Source organism: Lepisosteus oculatus, chromosome 12 (assembly GCF_040954835.1).
Source record: "Lepisosteus oculatus isolate fLepOcu1 chromosome 12, fLepOcu1.hap2, whole genome shotgun sequence".
NCBI classification, from domain to species: domain Eukaryota; kingdom Metazoa; phylum Chordata; class Actinopteri; order Semionotiformes; family Lepisosteidae; genus Lepisosteus; species Lepisosteus oculatus.
Window position 1 is genome coordinate 16,691,246 of NC_090707.1, and position 19,423 is coordinate 16,710,668.

Consider the following 19,423-nt stretch of genomic DNA (forward strand, 5'->3'; position numbering starts at 1 on the left):
TAGTTAGTAAATTCCCTTCCATGAGGCACTTCAGCAAGAGACTATTATTTCAAGATAGTGTCTTTCTCTTTGTGAAGGGTTTATAGAGGTCCCGACAGCCTGAGCCTGTCAGCAATGAGCTCTTTGTGAACATGATTACATAAATGTTCAACCAACAGACATTCTACCACCTGATTCCCTACAGTCATACTTGCTCACTGGAGAAAGTGCCTCTTCAGACTTTAATGCATCTGGTTCAATGTTTTTATCAGCTTAAGGCAGTCCTCAAAAAAATATTTTTTCCTTGAAAGCCAGTGCTGCATAGAATTGATAACGTGAAAAGAGGACAAGGAATTCTGCAATATTGTTTTGCTTTGAGGTTGTCATCTACAATCTGTGGTAAAGTTCATCTTGATTTAGATGTTGTGAGGTGTCTTATTGATGGCGGAACAGGAACAAGGTAATTATCATTAATGAGCAATAACGTGGGGTGATTGCTTAGTTTAACCAGCAGTACTATTTCAGATTAAATTAGGATCAATTTTAAAACCACAGAAAGAGACCCTGTAGATGCATTTACAAAGCACACTGTGTGATAATGCAATAACTTTTGTGAAGCAGTGAAGTGCTGAAAATTAGGCCTACCCTAACCAGAGAAAGGCATGTTCATGTCGTCTTCTGGGAGTTAAACTGTATTTAACTGTTTAATAGAGCACTGTATGTCTCTATTTGTCAGAGACAATGTCCTTGAAAGATTGTTTCTATATATTAGATGTAATTCTGTGGAGATACCGGACGCCCTCTTCCAACTATTGCAGTGCAGTGTTGAACGTTGGTTTACACAAGCTGGTGGCCATTTTGAGTGTGCATCTGTGCGCGCAGTGTAAGTACCATTTAACAGTTTAAATTATTGATGGAGCTCCGTGCAGCAGTTGCCTGGCAGGACCGCCAGCAGCTCTGGCGCGTCTCTCTTCCACCCCGCCAGCGAGGTGCTGGGGAGAAGCAGCACTCGGCAGCGCGCAATGATTGGAATGCGGTCATCGCCTAGCAACTGCGAGGTGGGCTCTGGCTCCCCTGGACCGCTGGGCTTGGTTGGTGTGAAACCGATGGTCAGCTTAGCAGGGGGGGTCCAGGGAGGCGAATGGGAGTCTGCTGGGGAGAGCACTGTCGAACCCAGGCTGGGGCTTTTACGTCTGGAGTGAGAGAAATTGATGGGCTGTGCCGTCCCTCTTAGGACGGAGGCATGAGGCACGTGCCTGGAGTGTGAACGCTCTGCACAAAGATTAGAGCCCGGATAAAGCTGAACTTGACCCAGGACGGCTCTCACACATGGGTCTGTGAGGTAACTTTTCTGGGTGAGTCCGGCTTTTTCCGTCTTTTCTGTGAACAATGTAAGAGGCGTGTGCCCTCAGTGGTTTTCAGTGTGTGTTTTTTAACCTGCTTGGAATGTGATATTTGCTTATTATCTCAAGTTATTTATTTAGGATTGTGTTTAAATGCTGTGGGCGGTATTTTGTGTTGGTTTTCTCACAGCGCGCTTAGAATTAAAGGTATGCAGAGCTGGTTGAATGCTTTCACTATCAAATAATTTGTGCATTCACACAATATATATACAGTATCTCCCTGCCTCCATTGCCACCACTCTGAATATATTTATATACTGTATAAACAGATTGTTCTTTTAAGAGGGTAAATAGTGAAATAAAGAACTGTGAATAAAGGTTATCTTTTTGTTATTATAAAAATATGATGAACTGTTTTGTTAGAAGTATTTCATTCTGTGTTATACTATAGAATAACAGCAATATCTGTGAAAATACTCCCAGATTTACCACACAATTAAATAATTCTTTATTTGCTCAAATAACATGAAATGTTTTATTCTTTTGAAGAATAAGAGTCCTTTTTCTAAACAGCTACAGTGAAGGTGAGAGAGTGGTGTGGTTCTCCCACAATCGGAGAACTTGATAAAAAAGACACAAACCTCTTATTTCTTATTATTTCTGTAAAAGCGATAGAAGTTGTTTGTACCTATTTGCTATTTTACTTACAGTAGATCACTTACACGCTTTATGGTGTGTATAATGTGGAAAGGGAGAACTGAAAATTAGCAGGTGTCCTCTGGTCTGCTGACCATGGAGATGAGTCTGGCTGCTCATGAACCCAGAGGGGCTGAGTTCCTAGGTCATCACTCACACCTAGCTCTGCCTTCACTTCTGGGCTAGTGTCGAATAGACGTTGGTGCCTTTACTAGGCACTCCACCACAATGTAAGGAAACTAGACTCCAAGCACAGTTGGGTCTTTAAGGGATTGCACCAGTGCATCTGAAGCCTTTTTAATATAGATTCCAACATTTTACAACGATCTACAGTAAATGCGTGATCTACAGTAAATTGACTGCCATGACAACATTACTATTTTTGTTAACTCTTTTGTGAGATACTTATTAGATTCAGAAAACACTAATGTTTACAATATGTACATTTACTACAGATGTTTGTTTACACATTTTGGAAGCAGCCTTGTATTAAGCATGCTTACATGCTACTTTATTTTACAGCTTCCATGAGCTTTACCAATCAGCTGCCCTGTTTTTATTGCAGTGTAAGTACCATTAATTTTACTTTCTGTGCTTTTTGCACTGGTATATCACGGCACATTTAAATGAAAGAGGGGCAAGAGATGGCTGTCAAAATGTGATTAATCTCAAAGGAAACACTGGGGGATATTCTTTATAGACCTTGCAGAGTCAGTGCAAACAGGCCTCATCACAGTGAGTGTCTCAGACAGTAGCATTTCTCTCTGTGCTCTTGAGAAAGTGGAAACCTTAACATTTATTAATTGAAACCTCTTTAATAAAAGTTGACCTCTTATGTGGGTTTGTGGTGACTGCATTTGACAGTATATTCAGGATTTTAAATGCTGACAATTTGTGGTTAGATTGCAAGACCAAGGGATAACATATCTTTCTCATTGTTATCTCTAGCTACGCAATATATTATTCCAGTTCATTTTCTCTCTGTGCTGAATCTTTGTGGATACACAGTATAATACAACTCAAGACATTACAAATGCAACAAACCAATATTGGTAACATATGGTGATTTTTTAATGGCTCTCAGTATATGTAGAAAGCAATGCAAAATACCATTTGTACGTTTTAGTTAAGAAAATATCTGTTATTTGAAGACAAGCAAAGCTGTAACTGCTCATCAAAATGATAATGTTGTACTTATATTTATGTATATTAGCTATCATCATATTGAAAATCAATCATCCTTGTTAGAATATCTAGTTGTGCTTGTCAGCATTATTTTTTGACTTGCAAACATCACATTAGGTTCTTGTGACTTTCGTCAGAATGAACCTTCAAAGAGAGCTGCAAACTATGTTCCCTTTTCAAATCTTAAATCCTCAGAAGTGTTCTCCCCTTTTTATATGAGATCATGCTATTTTATGCTTTTTGCCAAGCAGAACAAAATCCACTCAACAATGTCTTAAACCATAACCTTCTAATACTACATGATGATGTTAGATAGTATTAAGAGCAAAACATTTCATTATCCCCACTCACTGCCACAGTGATGTTTGTTTAAATATTTATTTCCGACAAAATCATTAAGCATTTGCTTGGGTGATGCATTGCTCTGAGTACTTCTTATAAGTATTATGATCTTAAGGACTTAACAACATTAGATACATCAATCCAAGACTTTTTAATGTGACTAAGCTGGTATTAGCACAGAATTTCTGGAGGCTGCAGCCTGGATATACACATTAAAGTGAGCGTGATGATTGCAGGCAACCAGTGTTCTCTCTCTAGTGACGTGAATTATATACAGTACACAAAGAAGTCATTTGCAATACCAGCAGATAATTTTATTTTACATAAACAGATATAAAGTAAATATAAATATTGTCATGGTATGAAAAGGCGAGGTATTTAAAAAACAATTCTGTTTTTTATTTATCACTAGTTATAGATATAAAGAGGATCCATATTGGAGAAGAGAAGTAGGATGTAAAAGAAGGAATATTTTCTTACACTTTGAGACACCTTCCACCAATAAACTTTAGGTGAAATTGGTAATGTACAGTATATAACACGATGATTCAAACTGAGATGAACATGACAAAAATAAATGCACTAATATTCTTTCAGACTGAGTCCTGTGCTTGCAACTAGACAGTCTAAAAGGATGAAGCATCTGATCAGAATCTGAACACTTAAAAATAGAAAGCTGCAGTCATAGAGGTGATATCTGATTATGCAGTGCATTACCCTAAATTGGGGGATCGCTGATACAAATGACTTATGAGCCTGCCTTTTGACTCATGCTGTTTTAAAAATCCAATCTAATTTACTGTAATTATTGGTCTACAGTAGAATTCTCTCGAGATGTTGTTAGTGCTGCTGCCATACAGCCATGGTATAATGATGAAGACATTTCGATGATTCAGTCTAAGTGTTTGTTCCCTTTGGGAGAGCTTACAGGAATGCTGATGGCTTGTCATATTTGATTCTGGTTCCAGCAAACACTACAGTTCTTTACAAGGTTAGATCATTGATTTGTTATCTAGTGCCCACAGATGTCTCATGAGCAGCATTTGAATTAAGCTCAAGGTGGTTGTGAGAGTGTGCATGGATGTTATTAAAAATAATTAGGAACCCTTTTGGAACAGCCTTATTTGTTGAGAGTATAGTGCTATTAAGAACAACTACCTCTGTAGCAGAGCACGAACACACTTAAAAATATATTTGAATTAAATGTGTCACATATCACTTGAATTTGATCAATTAAAATATTATTATTTAGACATTATAAGAACCCAATTTTGCAACTTATTTCCATCTAACAGTTATGGGCCTCTGTAGTTTTTATACTGTAATTATGAGGTAGAATGTTAAATACACATACAGTATGCTTAATCTGAAGGAGCAGGACACTTTGGTGAGAAGATACTAATGGATTCAGTTATTGTGAAGTGTTAATTTCAGTTCTAGAATTGGGTTTGAGCGAATTGAAGATTAATTACTGAGGCGATGTGATGGATCCTAGCTTGGTTGGAGAATTTTGAAAAGAGACACCAGGAAATAATTGTCCAATAAGTGACATTTACTGTACAGATCATGATTAATCTTCTGGTGGCAATTGTGCACAATTTCTTGTATTTGTGACTAAAACACAATTATTGTGCAGAAAATAGCCCGAGTGATATAGTCTTGTCATTTGCTTTCATCTGTATGGTAAAATAAAATTGTTTTTTTTTTTACCATAGCTACAGTACCAGAAGTACTGTAAGCACTAATACAGTATGTTCATGTTTACATTTCATTTAGTCATTTAGCAGAAATAACCCTTTTTTCATTATCCCGTTTGAACATTTTGAATGTCACCTCAACAGCAGTGGTTTTCTATTTTAATTTCCAGGGAGCAGTTCTAATACTGCAGAGAATCTGGGGTCAGTCAGTGAAGAGAAGGGCTGTCTTAATTGAGTGCTTTCATGCACCTGCCACAAACCTAATAAACTTCTATTGGAGCAGCCTTTACTACTGTGATTTAGATAACACATCCCATGGGGTATCCGCCTGCCTGTAAATCCACTATTTAAATTATCCAGTCAATGGCTTTTATTGACATCTTCACAAGCTTTAGTGGCACACTTGCAGACTCTAGCTGCTCTTACACAGCTGATCTTTGAGCAAGTATTTCTAAAGTTTTTAAGTGGGAACTTTTTAAGATGCAAGCTGAGATGACTTTAGTTGTTACACAGTTGTTCTCCCGAGTTTCGTCATGTATTAATCTGCATGGTCCAATTTAATGCTGAATATTTCAACTGAAAAAAAAAAAGATCCAAATTTAAGGTTAGATACATTTCCCGTTTGGCACAGTGGCATAGTGGTTAGCATCGCTAACTTTAATGTCTTGTTTTTAAGTGATATTTAGAAAGAAGGTTTTGTGTGAGTTAATTATGATTTTATTATTCCAATGTTATCAATATGTAATTTAATATGTGGAACCCATCTTTGTTGTTTTTATCTACATTTGCAGCTAAAGCAAGTGCATTAGCAACTGGGCTTTTTAAATATGTTACTTAATTGAAAGAGAAGGCTGTTTAGCTTTAAGGGTAGTGAATTTGATTAGCAAGCTGCAGTAGGTAGAATTTAATTTTGTTATCCAACCTTTGACAACAAATTGCCATCTGGTAACAGATTGCTCTGTGGTTAGTGCTTTTATGAGGTCCACACTGTAGTGCTGACTATAGATTCCTGTTTGTATTTGATTACAGGACTCTGGGAAGATGAAAAGCAAAGGCATGTACTGTATTTCATATCACAGGGTCTAAACAGCACAGCTCTGTGAGCTGGAAAATGTCTACCTTAACATGTTATCCAGAATACAGAAAGCAGAACAGCAGGTGCAGTTGCTTTTGCTTTTCTTTTTGAGGGCCAACAGGCACGGAATGGAAATATTTGGAAAAAAAATAGATTCTGAAGGAACCAGCTGGGCAATGCGTTGTGAACTCTTGAATCATGGGATATGAGTGAATTTTGGTGGAAGCAAACAATCTGTTTCTGTTCTTGTCAGATCTGGTGCAGTTTCTCTGATCCTGCATCGATCAAATCATTATTTGTGAATGACAGGAAGAAAGCTAGCATTTTATTGAATATAATGTAGCCTGGCTCCTCGTTTCCATTTTAATCACTTTCATATCAAAAGTATGAGTAAAATCTAAATAGAAATTCAAACATTCTTTGCTCTACATTAATTTGCACAGTCCAGATAGTCCACCTGCGATTCTTCATTGCAGATAATTGCATTCCAGGGATGAGAATGCCATGTTCAAAATGTGAATGGACAGGAGATGAAAGCCATATCAAAGCACGCTCAACAAAAAGACAGAACATTAGTGTTCCAGAGATCTAAACCTACAACACATTTCACTCATTTATGGCTCTGTGCCTTCTTTGCATGATAAATGTGTTTAATTGTGTTGAATGTAGAAAGGTAATTTATGGCATTTCTTTCTAGGACTGTCTGTACTTTGATTGTATTTTTTTTAAATCAAACAGTTTTAGTAATTACATTTTCAAATTACATCTTTAACTGGGATTCATCCATAATTGAAAATTAACATATATAAAATTAATAAAAGACGGAGTTTAACCTGTTACCTTACGCAGTGCACCTTGCTTTTAACTATGAAAGGTTACAAATTGATGCAGTTTTTTGTTCTTGTTTGTGCAAAGCAGTATGAGAACTTCTCTGTCTGTATGGTTTTAGAGGTGTAATCTTGTGTAATCCCTACAATCCACAGAGATAAGAAACTCTAGATTTAGAACACTTGAGCAAATCAGGATGAATTTAACTATGTGAGTTCCACATTACAGCCTGGTGATCTGGTCATTTTTCTGTCATTCTTAAGAACTATTTTGTTTGACTTACAAATATTTAAAACACTACCATTTTTATTTAAAAGAAAGACCAGTTCATAATGTTATAACACCCATTAGTCCATGTTCATACTTGATTCTAAATGTTCTTGTATCTGAAATTTGCAGATAACTTTTGTCATAAGTGTAAATTTTATTTTAATTGAGTAAGTAGTCAAGGTACGTAGAAATTGTATCACAGATGTGCATTATTATAAAACCTTCGACAGAGTTATCTTAGTTATCAGGTCTTTACTGCACTGGATATCAATACTGCATTGCAGAGTACCTGAATAAAAATCATAAAAGTAGGACAACATGGCTAATATCATCAGCCATTAAAGCTTTACCTGATCAAAAACCCATTATACAGGAAGATTGTTTTATTCATTAGATCTTTCTAAGCATTTAAAGTATGTTATGTACTGTAAATAAGAAACACAGGTGTCTTAAAAAGGATGGAAAATTGTTTCTGTGAAAGTTGCTGCCCCGAACCGTAGTGCAACAGTAGTTATTCAACTTGTTTTAAAATCACGAGAATATGAAGTGTCTGGCTGAAATGTCCGTATCAGAGTCGCAATTCTTTTTAGATTCTGAAAATGGATTTTCCTAGGCTGCTTAAAGTTCATGATTCCCTGACGACTTTATGCGCAAAATGTTTGACTCCGGAGGTTTTGCAAAGGCTTCCTGATATCCATGCCAGAGTTCTGGCTGGGCTACCCTTGGCATCTGATATGAACCTGGGAGATTTTTACCTGTGTGGATAATACCTGAAAGATCAACTGCAGTTACTCCAGGCTAATGTGTACAATCCCGGGGATCTGTGAACTAGAAATGTATTCATTTCATCTGTCATACGTACTTCTGAGTGTATAGTGGAATTGTTTGTAGAATGGGATTGAGCTTAGGGAGGAACATGTTCTAAATAAAATCACTGGATGTTTTTAATTTACATTCTGTGACATTTGAATTTATCAGACAATTCAAAATCAGTTAGTGGTCAGTTATTCCCCTTCAGCAACCAACCTACAGTATAGATGGTAAATACTGTATGTTTAATCCATCTTGGGTGCTCATGAGTCCTGAAGCTGACCTGTGTATTCTGTAAGTTTTCAAATTATGGCTGTTTTTGCACATTTCCAGAACTTTGGATTTTTAAATGCAGTTTTATGAAGATGGTTCAGAAGAGACTTTGAACATTTTGTGGTAAGAGCCATAAGGATGCATAAGAGCCATAAGGATGCAGATCAATATCATTCAGTGCTAACTTCTCGTTAGGGTAATTAAATTTGAACCAATCCTTGAAACTGAAAAGGACTTTGACAGATGTGTAAATGCCGTTCAGTACAAAAACTGGAAAAACAGCAGGAATTTCAGCACTTAACTCATATCAACTGAATTAAATATAATTTAATACAAATTATGGGATTACTTAAATGACAGTTTAGCTATATTAACACTCTTTAGTAGACAAACATGCTCTGAAAACTATTTTCTGAAATTAATGTACTTCATCTGATATTTACTTGAAATGTTGTGATGCCTGTGCTTTGAGCTCTAGTTTACAGAAAGGCTTAATATTCCAACAAAGTGTTAAATGAGTTGGATTATAGATAACCTAATCTATGTGAAATATCAAGGTCAGAACAATAGTTTACATTTTTTTCTTCCCACAAGGAGCAGGGTGACATTCTGAAGCCGTTTGAAGTAGAATCTAAATTATATTCCAGTTATAAAGCTTTATAGTGCCAGCTGTGAAAATCAGCTGCATAAATACATAACACTGGATTGTCATTTTAATAGAGAGACAGGGAAAGAAGCCGCTAAAACAGGAGTGCTTTAAATTGCATGGTTTCAATGAAATAATCTGAAAATTAAAACCATTCAGATTTGCCCACAGAAAAAGGTGCGCTCTTGAAATAGCAGATGGTAATTTACTGTTACAGTAAAACAACACAGGATTTAAAGCCAGACTCCTTAGCAAGTGCAGACGTGAAAAGAGGCTGCTGAAAATATGTTCTTTTTAAAATGAATATCTGTTCTTCATTTTTTTAGAAATATCGACAGTATATGGCTGGACTGCTGGCCCCTCCCTATGGTGTTATGGAAACAGGGCCCAGCAGTGACAGTGAGTATTGCCTTTCTTCTGGCTATAGCTGAAGTTGGATCTAATGTGAGGATATTACTGAAATCTTTATTTTTGGAAGTGGCGAAAATGCTGACAGAGTACCTTCATAATCTCTCAGTACCTTCCACTATGCACTCGCAGAAAACACTGTGAGATGACATTCCTACTGCTTACAGAGAAGCTGAATAATAGGCTTTTTTACTTGAAGCAACCTGATCCTTACAGATTTATTCTGAAATTAAAAATAAAAGAGTACACTCTGCTCTTTATATAGTATTAATGTTAAAGGGGAAACTGCTGTCCCAATTTCTCAGACTGGTAATTGAATCTCGTTAACAGGATAAATTCATTGACCTTGTAGAAGAACAAAAGATCAATTTCAAATTAAGCACAGAATCGGAAACTTTGTGAAAGTACTGGATATTTGCCATCCCGACAGTTTGCAGGAGTTGCAAGATGATGCGGCCCTTCCTTCTCACTAGACACTGTAGTGACTAGTGTAATGAGAAGCATGAACGGATAAGTACAGGTTGTGCAGCAGACATTTCATGGCAGAAGCATTCCAACGTGATCTGCATGCAGAGTCAACAAGTAGTATTTGTAGGCAAAACCGACCAATTTTGTCTGGGAATGTCTTGAAATTGAGAGCAGTATATTTGGATTGAATTTGGATTAAAAGAGATTTATTCACAACTATGTAATAAGGCAGCAACACGTCACCGGAAGTTTGCCGCGTTCTGAATCACCCAACGTGGCACTGCACATACTTGGGAATTCAGTCTATTTGTTATGGAAATCAAAAGTTTTACAAGTAACAAGTTAGATTTCACTTTTATTGTGGTTTGAAATGCACTCATCAGTGCTATTTCTTTCTAACCCCCAAATCTTAAAATAACGTTGCTGCTCCCCTGTAATGTGTTGTTATCTTCACTTTCAATAGCATGATATTTTGTTGAAATTCGTAACTGTCACTGTACACTCCTGTTTGTTAATATTGGAAACAGGTCTAAGTTAATTTCTTTAATGGTGTAATTGGATCATGCTGAATTCTTTTGCACGCCAGTCTCTTTCTTTATTATATCTCCCTGTGTATTGCATTCCTTATCAGTGCAGAGTTTGTCTTTTTTAATTACCTTCGCCTGAACCCGCAATACAATGCTTTGTACTGCAAAAACTGGTCATACTACAGTGGTTAAAGAGACTGCAGCCCTTACGGATTTGTGGTAAAGCATGTGGGAAACAAGAACAAATCAAAACACATGGTAAAACCACAGGAAAACTCTGAAAAACTATGCCAACTCACTGTGGTAATGCATGTTTCATAAGGCAGCAATAGAAGTTGCACTGGGCTTCTGGCAAAATATAACATGCAAGGGAGCTCACAATCAAATAAACTCTTACTGTTATGCAGTTTAGATTAAAGGGTTGTGAACAAGAGAAGTTTTAACAGTACCTCTTTGGAGAAGCAGCTAGCAATATTTAATATACTGTACAAATGTGACTAGGCCGAGCACAGGTGGAGGTTTTGATGTAATATAATGTGTTCATACTGTATACCTGAACATTTTTATTTTCTTTCCTTTGAACTGAATTATGACGTGTTTTGAAATAATAATTGTACTAAAAAAAGAGCAGTTTTTTTGCCTCGACTATTACTATATTTTGAATGTGAGATACTTCAAAAAATACATTACAAATGTCCCGATTCTAATTGAAAGTAAAACAAAACTATTCTGATTAAGACATGCAGGAGAAATCATCCATCCGTGTACAAACTAATTGGCAATCTGCATCACACAAGGACTCTTATATAAGTATTAATGAAATATGTGAAATGCTTGGGTCAGCTGTAATACATTGTTATGTACTGTTTTCATTTTGTGTTCTCAAGAGATGTTTTGTTGATGCCTACATCAGCACTAGTGATCTGAAATTTGTGGGTGTTGAGGACACGTTCGTTGTGCTATATGTTATTATGTTGATATGATATATTACATAATATAATATTACAACAAAATTACTGACTAATTTATTACTGTTTATGGCTAATCATCAAACTGAAAAGTCTGCCACTTTCTACAATGATCAAAGCAATTATCTCTACATCATAATTATCATTACAGATTTCATATTTTACAAACACAATGAAGTGATGAATTTATAACAGTATGATGGATGGTGGTTTCTTATTAAATTTGACAATTCATATACTCATTTCTTCATTTCCTAATGGCTTCTTCTTACAGTTACATTTCCAGTTTATAAATCAGGCCTTATATATATACTATAAATAAATAGCTTTTAATATTTGCAGTAGAATAGCAGGGAGTATGAAGGGAGTTTTAGCACTTGTCAATATGGCCCTGTATTTATATAATGATGAAGAGACTTGCACTAAAGAAAAAATGCCATCACAGACTTTTGAATTTGCAAGTCAGTGTTCAGTAGACGGTTAAAATTTGAAAGAACTCTCTCCCCTCCACCCTCGCTCCCCTGAAAAACAAACCTGTTTTTTCCCCACTTACCCAAATTTATTCAAATATAGCCCTTATTCTGATATGAAATACTCTGAATGCCACATAGTCCTCATGCTTAAAAGATGGATAGAAGAAGCCAAAACTGAAACTTCCTTCGCTACAGGTACGATTCTTGAGAATCTTTTGTCTTTATTTTTAGGAATGCCGGACAAGGACAACATGACTAATAATGCCTTAGGATCCATCTCTAAAAATCTGAATAAGGTAGGTATACCTCTTTAAATTAATAACGTCATCTTCATAAAAATAACCCATGGCTATTAACAACAGTGCAGCAATATGACCTAACAAATATTAAGTGCAAAGTGATGTGCTGGACAGGGTTCCATTTTCCTTGAACACCTCCTGGAGATTAAGCTTGTGTAATCAGAGAGAATCTTCTTCAGGCATGCCGCAGAGTTAATGTAAGTTGATTAACTAAAAGGCGAAGGTGCATTTACAGTGGTTTATTCTTGAGAATATCAGGAAAATGCATTTGCACTTTTTATATAAAGGCCCCTTGAGAATCTGATAATTTTTTTAAATAACAGATACTTCAGAACAGTAAATGGTCCTCTCACAAGAAGTCACACCGAACGTTTTAAACCTAAGGGCTGAAATATTTAACATACTGGGATTAAAAAGCATAAATTGTAAAAAAAAAACTGTATTTATTTAACCAGTTTTCAGTTTGAATTCTGGTATCTCCCAGGCAAGAGGAACCGAAACAGACTGAATTGAATTGAAAATGGATCATTCCCAGACCTGCTTCGTTTAATTTCTCCATTACGTTCCAGGTTTTTCTCTAACTGCTCTTTTTCCATGATTTAACGTGTAAATTTATAAGTTGTGCTGTCAGCGACTTTGGCAAAACAACCTTGGAACTGAAGTCGATTTCCTGAATGGGTTTACTGGGGAGGTTTTAAGATGTTGCCGTCTCATTACAGATCTTCACAATGAGAAATACATGAGGCACAATTATTTACCTACTTTGCTTACGTGTGGACCAATGTGTCAGCATCCACTTCAGTCTCTTGGTTCCTAGAAAAAAAACGGAAAGCGGGGTTTGTTTAAAATTTCTAAATTTAAACAGAGACAGCAGTGGACATTCCATTTCGGTGTACGTAGACATTTATAGTAATTCCTGCCCCACCTCTCATTATAGACAGTTTGGAGATTTCCTTACCCGTTTACATAGATAAGAAGTCACCTTTTGCATGAGAATTTTAGAAATGACCTTTTCACAATATTTGGATTTGCGTGTTGTTTTGAAAAGAGCTACAGTATGGGCCAAGCAAGTGCCTTGTCAAAACACCACATTCTCTAAAAATAACCACAATAGTTTGTTTGGTGCTGTTTTCATGACCTAAGAAAGTATTCTTTCTGTCTTAATTTAGCATTGCAAAGATTGAAGCTCCTTCTGGATGTTTTGTTTGTGGCAAGTACAATGAGCTATAAATGTGGCTCACACATTTGAAGCTGTAAAGTGCTGAAATAATTTAATCCAAGATGAGGATCTTACTGTATGTCTAGTGTTCAGTGAACATGTAATTTCATATGCAGTATGTAAAGAGTAAAATGCTGCATCAGATATATAAAAATAAATACATTTTAAAATCTTGATTACATTATGGAATCACTTTCTTGTGTTTCAAATATGTTTTGTGTAAACTGGGCCACAGTTTACACAAGGAAACGTGTCAGTTTTCCTTGACTTGCGCCTCCATCAGCCACCAGAAATGGTCACAGATCAATTACAGTGGTGATTGATTGATGTGTTTTTTTTTAAATATTTAATAATGATCTTTTAATAGTTGCACGATGCATTGGTGGTGGGGAGTGTGTAATACATTGTTAAGTGCACAGGAAAAGACTCACCAGCTGTTGACAATTTCTGAACACAGTGTTTGTGAAAACCTTATGCAGAAACAGGACAAAAGAGATCCTTCACAGAATTGTCCGTCCGACAGTACGATGAGTTATAGCTTGTAAGCAGCACATTGCATTTATTATATAGTGCTCAGTTAGCTTTTCTGAATCAATGACTCAGAGCCTTCATGTTTTTTTGTTTCTTTTAATAAACCCAGTTCAATGTACAGTATGTGTATTATAACAAAAAGGACAAGAAATAGTACGGAGTCTTTTAGCTTCAACAATGGATTTTTGCTCCTTTCCTGACTAGTGTTTTTGATTCAGACAAGGAGGACCTTATTAACTAATTAATCTCAGACAAGGAGGAACTTCTGTTTTTATTTTAGCTTAGCATTACAGTTCCTTATACAGTATAAAAAAGTAATAATAATAGTTGCTTCACAATCTAGTTCATACAAAACTTAGGTGTTTTAAAATCTTCGGTTTCAGAATGTTGACATTTTCTTAAAAAAATAAAAAGTGACTTTTGCTGTAGAATATTTATTGTTTTAAATTAATAAATTTAAAAGACTCTGTTTCATAGTGCTTATGATGAAAACATCTTGAATTTTAAGTTGTATTTTCCCAACATTATCGCTGTCCTCAGTGCTGTTAGGGCATGATCCAGAGGTAAAATTATAATATTTGAAGTTGACATTGTGACTTATCTCTCTGAAAAATAAAGATACTCTCATAAAGCTTAATTTGGACCCACCTATTCCATTTTCCATTTCTCCTACAGCTTAACACAAAATGGGTAAGCTTATGTCACCTTTGAAACTACTAATAATTGTTTCACTTCAATATTCCTAGAGAGAACTTAGGTATGTGAAAGGAAAGAAGTAACCCACAAGGTTGTCAGTAAAACAGATAGAAAACAATGTCTGAACAAGGAACTCGCTCCTCTCTCACCTTCTGAATATTAAACATTTTGTCTTGACATCAGACATGCACACAATTACAAAATGTATTCAGTGGGAATGTATGAACAGGTTTGAAACTGTGGAGGCAGTGCAGTAATGGATTAGAAATAAGGTATTATTAGAACCAATTGCCCTTTCTCTTCCTTTCATCTCATAACCTTTCCCATGTGCAGGTATTGTTCCTATCACATAATAGGGCATTATCATTTTTCCACACATTAAAATATGACATCATTTACCTTTCAGCCTGTTTCCAGCCTGCTGTGTGCGATGGCTAATCTAGTATGAAATAATTTATTCTCACTCAATGATAAGAGTGATGGGTTTTGCTGTATTTCTCCTTTCAAATAATATTTTGTTCCGGAAACATATGGACAACACAAGAATGACACTGCTTGTTTTAATTTCTTTGATTTTAAAGGTCTTTTCCCTTTAAACTTATCTTAATTTACATTTAACACACAGAATGTGCTCATCACGTGTTCATTTTATCCTCCTGAGCAGATAATTTCTCTTTTTGATTACTCTTCTTACTTCTCAGATGTTCATCTTTCTGTGTTGTTTTCAAGGCCTCTAGTGAGACCTTTAAGCCTCTACTGAGGTGACTAAACTTAATGAAATGAAAAAAAAATGAAAAATGAGCTTTGGTCTAATGCCATCCTTAAAGAAGGACGCATTTCAAGGTTGTGCAAAACTGCAGTCATCTCTAAAATGCTGTGCTTTGGTCATTCTGCACCAGTACACTTTACAAAGGCTAAACCGCAGTGCTTGCTGAATAAGTGACTACTTGTGACTAAGGAACATCGTTATTAAATCAGGTATGAATTAGGGTATGGGGAGATACCATTATTTTACAAGAAATAAAATCTCCAGGTACAGTAGCATGTGTTCCCCTGTGGCTCAATAAAATCATCACAGAGAGTGGAAGCACAAGATGTCTGGATGTTTTAGTTGCTTCAGCTGACAAGAGTTTTGAAACAGCATCTGTTAGTCATGGTTCAGTGACTGGTCATGGCTACAATCAGGTCGAACTGATATGCTGTGAATTTCACATCTTTCGTCGGATTTGTCTGCGCTGTTCAATTCATATGGAACAGTTTACGTATGAGCTGCGCCACAGATCTAAGCCTAAACCACTCTTGTTTAAGGTATTGAGATTCAGTTTTTCCATGATGTTTCCCTGGAAACCCCACTTCACACTTCAGGCTGGGCTGATGGTTGACATTTGTGTACAGTATTGTATGTGGAATCAACAATGATCTGGAAACACAAATGCATGGTTAATTGCAACATCTATCAACAAGGAAAAACTAAGAGTAGCGGTGCACTTAATTGAGTCTTGTTGAAAAAGGCTATTAATGCAATTGCAGGAAATGTGAAAGACACATATCTTTGTGTCTGACGTCATTAAGACCACAAGGGAAGGATAGTGTCTCAGGATATTTGCAGAACACAAGTCCTAGGCTAAAAAAACACCTTAGATGAATGGTAAAAGTTTAAAAGGAGGATGGGTGTGGTTTCAACACTTAATGTAGGCTTTGAGCATACAGTATACTGAAACACTTTGTAAGCTAGGTTGAACACAACTACTGTACAGTATGTTTTGTACCTGTGATTGTTATTCTAAGTTTTTGCGTTTTGTTACTTCTTATCCTGAAAATAGAAACTAATTAATGAGCTTTTGCTCCTGTGCTAGTCAACCCTATCACTTTTCGTCACTTTCATCCACAACTGTAGTACAGAACAGATAGTGAATTTAAGCTGTTTTCTTGGTCAGAAGAACTTTTTAGTGTCATAAAAGATTTTATAATATAGACAAGGTTTCTAGCTTTTAAATTTTAATTTGTTTGAAAAACCTTTTTTCTCCAGAAGGAAAATCTACAACATCATACTGTAAAATTAATAAATGTACCCCAAGTAGTACATTGTAAACAGTCGTCTCTGCCAAATAATTTTTAAAATACTGACAACACTGATAAAAATATAAGCATGTCACATTTTATTTTATTTCAAATATCATTTGTACAGTCTTGACTGTACAGTCAAGTTAAAGCAATAATAAACATGAACAATTATGAACAAAGAACCACTACTGGTGTTTTAAGGAAATTGCGGACCAATTCGTGCCAGTCTCGCATTGTGATCTTGTTTTTAAATGTAAGCAATTTTAAATTAATGATGTTTCTTTGTGTTTCAGTTTGTGTTCATAATTTACTTTTCAGACACCACTCACTGAATGTCAAGTCAAACTTTGCCCTAGAACCATTATGCAGATTTCGGGAGCTTCATATGAAAAGCAGCTATTTTTTATGTGCGGCACTTCTTAAAAATGGAAATTTTCAGCTTCAGGGATCCTGAACACAAGCAGATACAAAGTCAGACTGCACATTTCCCACGTTTTTGTCGTTTTAGGTTCCATCTGAAAAGATCCTGAGGGCTGGAAAAATTTTACGGAACTCCATCCTTTCTCGAGCTCCCCCTATGATCAGAGATAGAAAGTATCATCTGAAGACATACAGGTTTGCATTACCAAAATATTGCATTGTTTGTTTCATTTACTAAGAAAGTTTCATAAATTAAAATGATTGAATACAATGCTGTATTCAAGGACCTTTTGAGTTTTTGTCCCCAAACACAATACAACTGTTAACCAAAACATTTAATTTTGACTATTGTAGTTCGTTATTTGAATTCTACTTGAGTTAGTAACACGGTAAATGAGGTAGTGATACTTGATACAAGTAAAAAAGAAAATTATCATCTTCAACACAATGTGTATTATTTTTAAGACTTAAATTTCTAAAAAAAAATCAGGTACAAGTAAATAATAATTATGCTGCTGCTTTAATAATCTATGGAACTTGATTCCATAGAGTATTAGAAAAAATATCCTGCATTATATAATGTGCCCACATCTGTGTCATATAACACTGCCTAAAGGGCTCTGATCCGTAAACGTTTGCAGCTTAGCACAAAGAAGGTTCAGATGCTCTGAACTAGAAGGGAGCAGTCCTTAGCATTCACATTTCAGCTGCAGTATTGCACACAGTGTAGGCATTTATAGAGCCGAGATCTAAAGATCTAGGTTTTCAGTTTTCAAGTTAATAAGGAGGTGTTCTCATTTACTCTGGTTTTTAGTGCCCTTAATACAGGCTACACGCTGATCACTCGATGTGTTTGAGCCTACGGACGGCATCACCTTTGCAGCAATCCTCTAAAGAAACAACAGTGTGGAGTAGGGTTAGGGCCCTGTACTTGTGGAAGGTCACAGGTTCAGATTCCTGTTTGGGGCACTGCTGTAAGCAAGGGCTACTTCGCTCAGACTGCTTTCAAGCAATGCCCGGGTGTATCTGCATACCTGCTGTCTGCTAGATGGCATGGACGGTCTCTGCCTACTGTATGTTGCCTGAATTGGCACTTTCTGAAGGCAGCTCTCTTGATGAGCCTGGGGTGGGAACCAACTAAGCCTGTGCTGTGTGCTGCTTGCCTCTTACAGGCAGTGCTGTGTGGGGACCGAGCTGGTGGACTGGCTGATGCAGCAGAGCCCCTGTGTCCACTCTCGCACCCAGGCTGTGGGCATGTGGCAGGTGCTGTTGGAGGAGGGAGTTCTAAACCACGGTAATACAGCTTCACTCGGGACAGAACGTCGTCTTCCCTCCATAACGTTCTGGGCCTAAAGGAATTTGTACTTGCTGTAACTGCATTGCTCTTTCAGTCAGAAGGGAGTGGGCAATAAAAAATGTTTTCATTCAAGAAAAAAGATTGACATTGATGTGATCTGCATCAACCTGCTTTAAAAAGAGTTGGACCTTTTCAGAAACTTACCCAAGAGGATATTGATTTCATTTCCAGAACATTCTACATGGGAGTTGTTTGTACACATTAATGAGACATTCATCAGCATTCTTTATATTTAGGATTATCAGATATAATCATCATGATTAGGCAAGAGTATATTTTCAAATCGATTCTATTGGGGAAAAAGAAGTTAGTTGAAGGATAAAGGAAATTTTATATTAACAGAAGGGAGTGACTTATGTTGACAGTTGGAAACTGGAAAAGGGGATCCCACTTGCACTTTTTAAATACAGAACTCTCACATATTTTATTTTGCAATATAGATGTACCCATTGCAGGGTGTGAGATTTGTTTGAGCAAGATTGTGTTGCTTTAGAGCCAAATTTTCCTTTATGTCAACCATTCACGATATCTCACTAGGAAGGGAGGTGATCATGTAAAATCACACTGTGGAGCCGATTCAGAACATGGTCATCAGAAGATGCTGTGATCACGGGTACCGTAATGTGATAGGACTGTCGGCTTTTCACCCTGCAGTGGATCAGGAACACAACTTCCAGGATAAGTACCTGTTCTACCGCTTCCTGGACGACGAGCGAGAGGATGCCCCCCTGCTGAGCGAGGAGGAGAAGAAGGAGAGTGAAGAGGAGCTGCAGGACACCCTGCTTCTCCTCTCCCAGACGGGCCCCGATGCTCACATGAGGATGATACTGAGGAAGCCGTGAGTCCTGT

General features: G+C 36.6%; 1 protein-coding gene across 7 annotated transcripts in view; it reads left to right on the plus strand.

The window, feature by feature from the left end:
* rapgef4a (Rap guanine nucleotide exchange factor 4a) overlaps positions 1–19,423 on the plus strand; it is a 68,614-nt gene that overhangs the window by 23,651 nt on the left and 25,540 nt on the right. For 2 of the 7 annotated variants that reach the window (XM_006636589.3, XM_015359064.2), the window contains 5 exons: positions 9,471–9,543; positions 12,220–12,284; positions 17,306–17,412; positions 18,390–18,511; positions 19,229–19,412. In XM_006636589.3, the coding sequence (XP_006636652.2) occupies positions 9,471–9,543; positions 12,220–12,284; positions 17,306–17,412; positions 18,390–18,511; positions 19,229–19,412 (551 nt within the window). Of the gene's footprint in view, positions 1–833; positions 1,335–2,562; positions 2,585–9,470; positions 9,544–12,219; positions 12,285–17,305; positions 17,413–18,389; positions 18,512–19,228; positions 19,413–19,423 lie in introns of those variants that run through there. The other 5 variants (XM_015359068.2, XM_015359067.2, XM_015359065.2 and 2 more) reach the window with 4 other exon arrangements.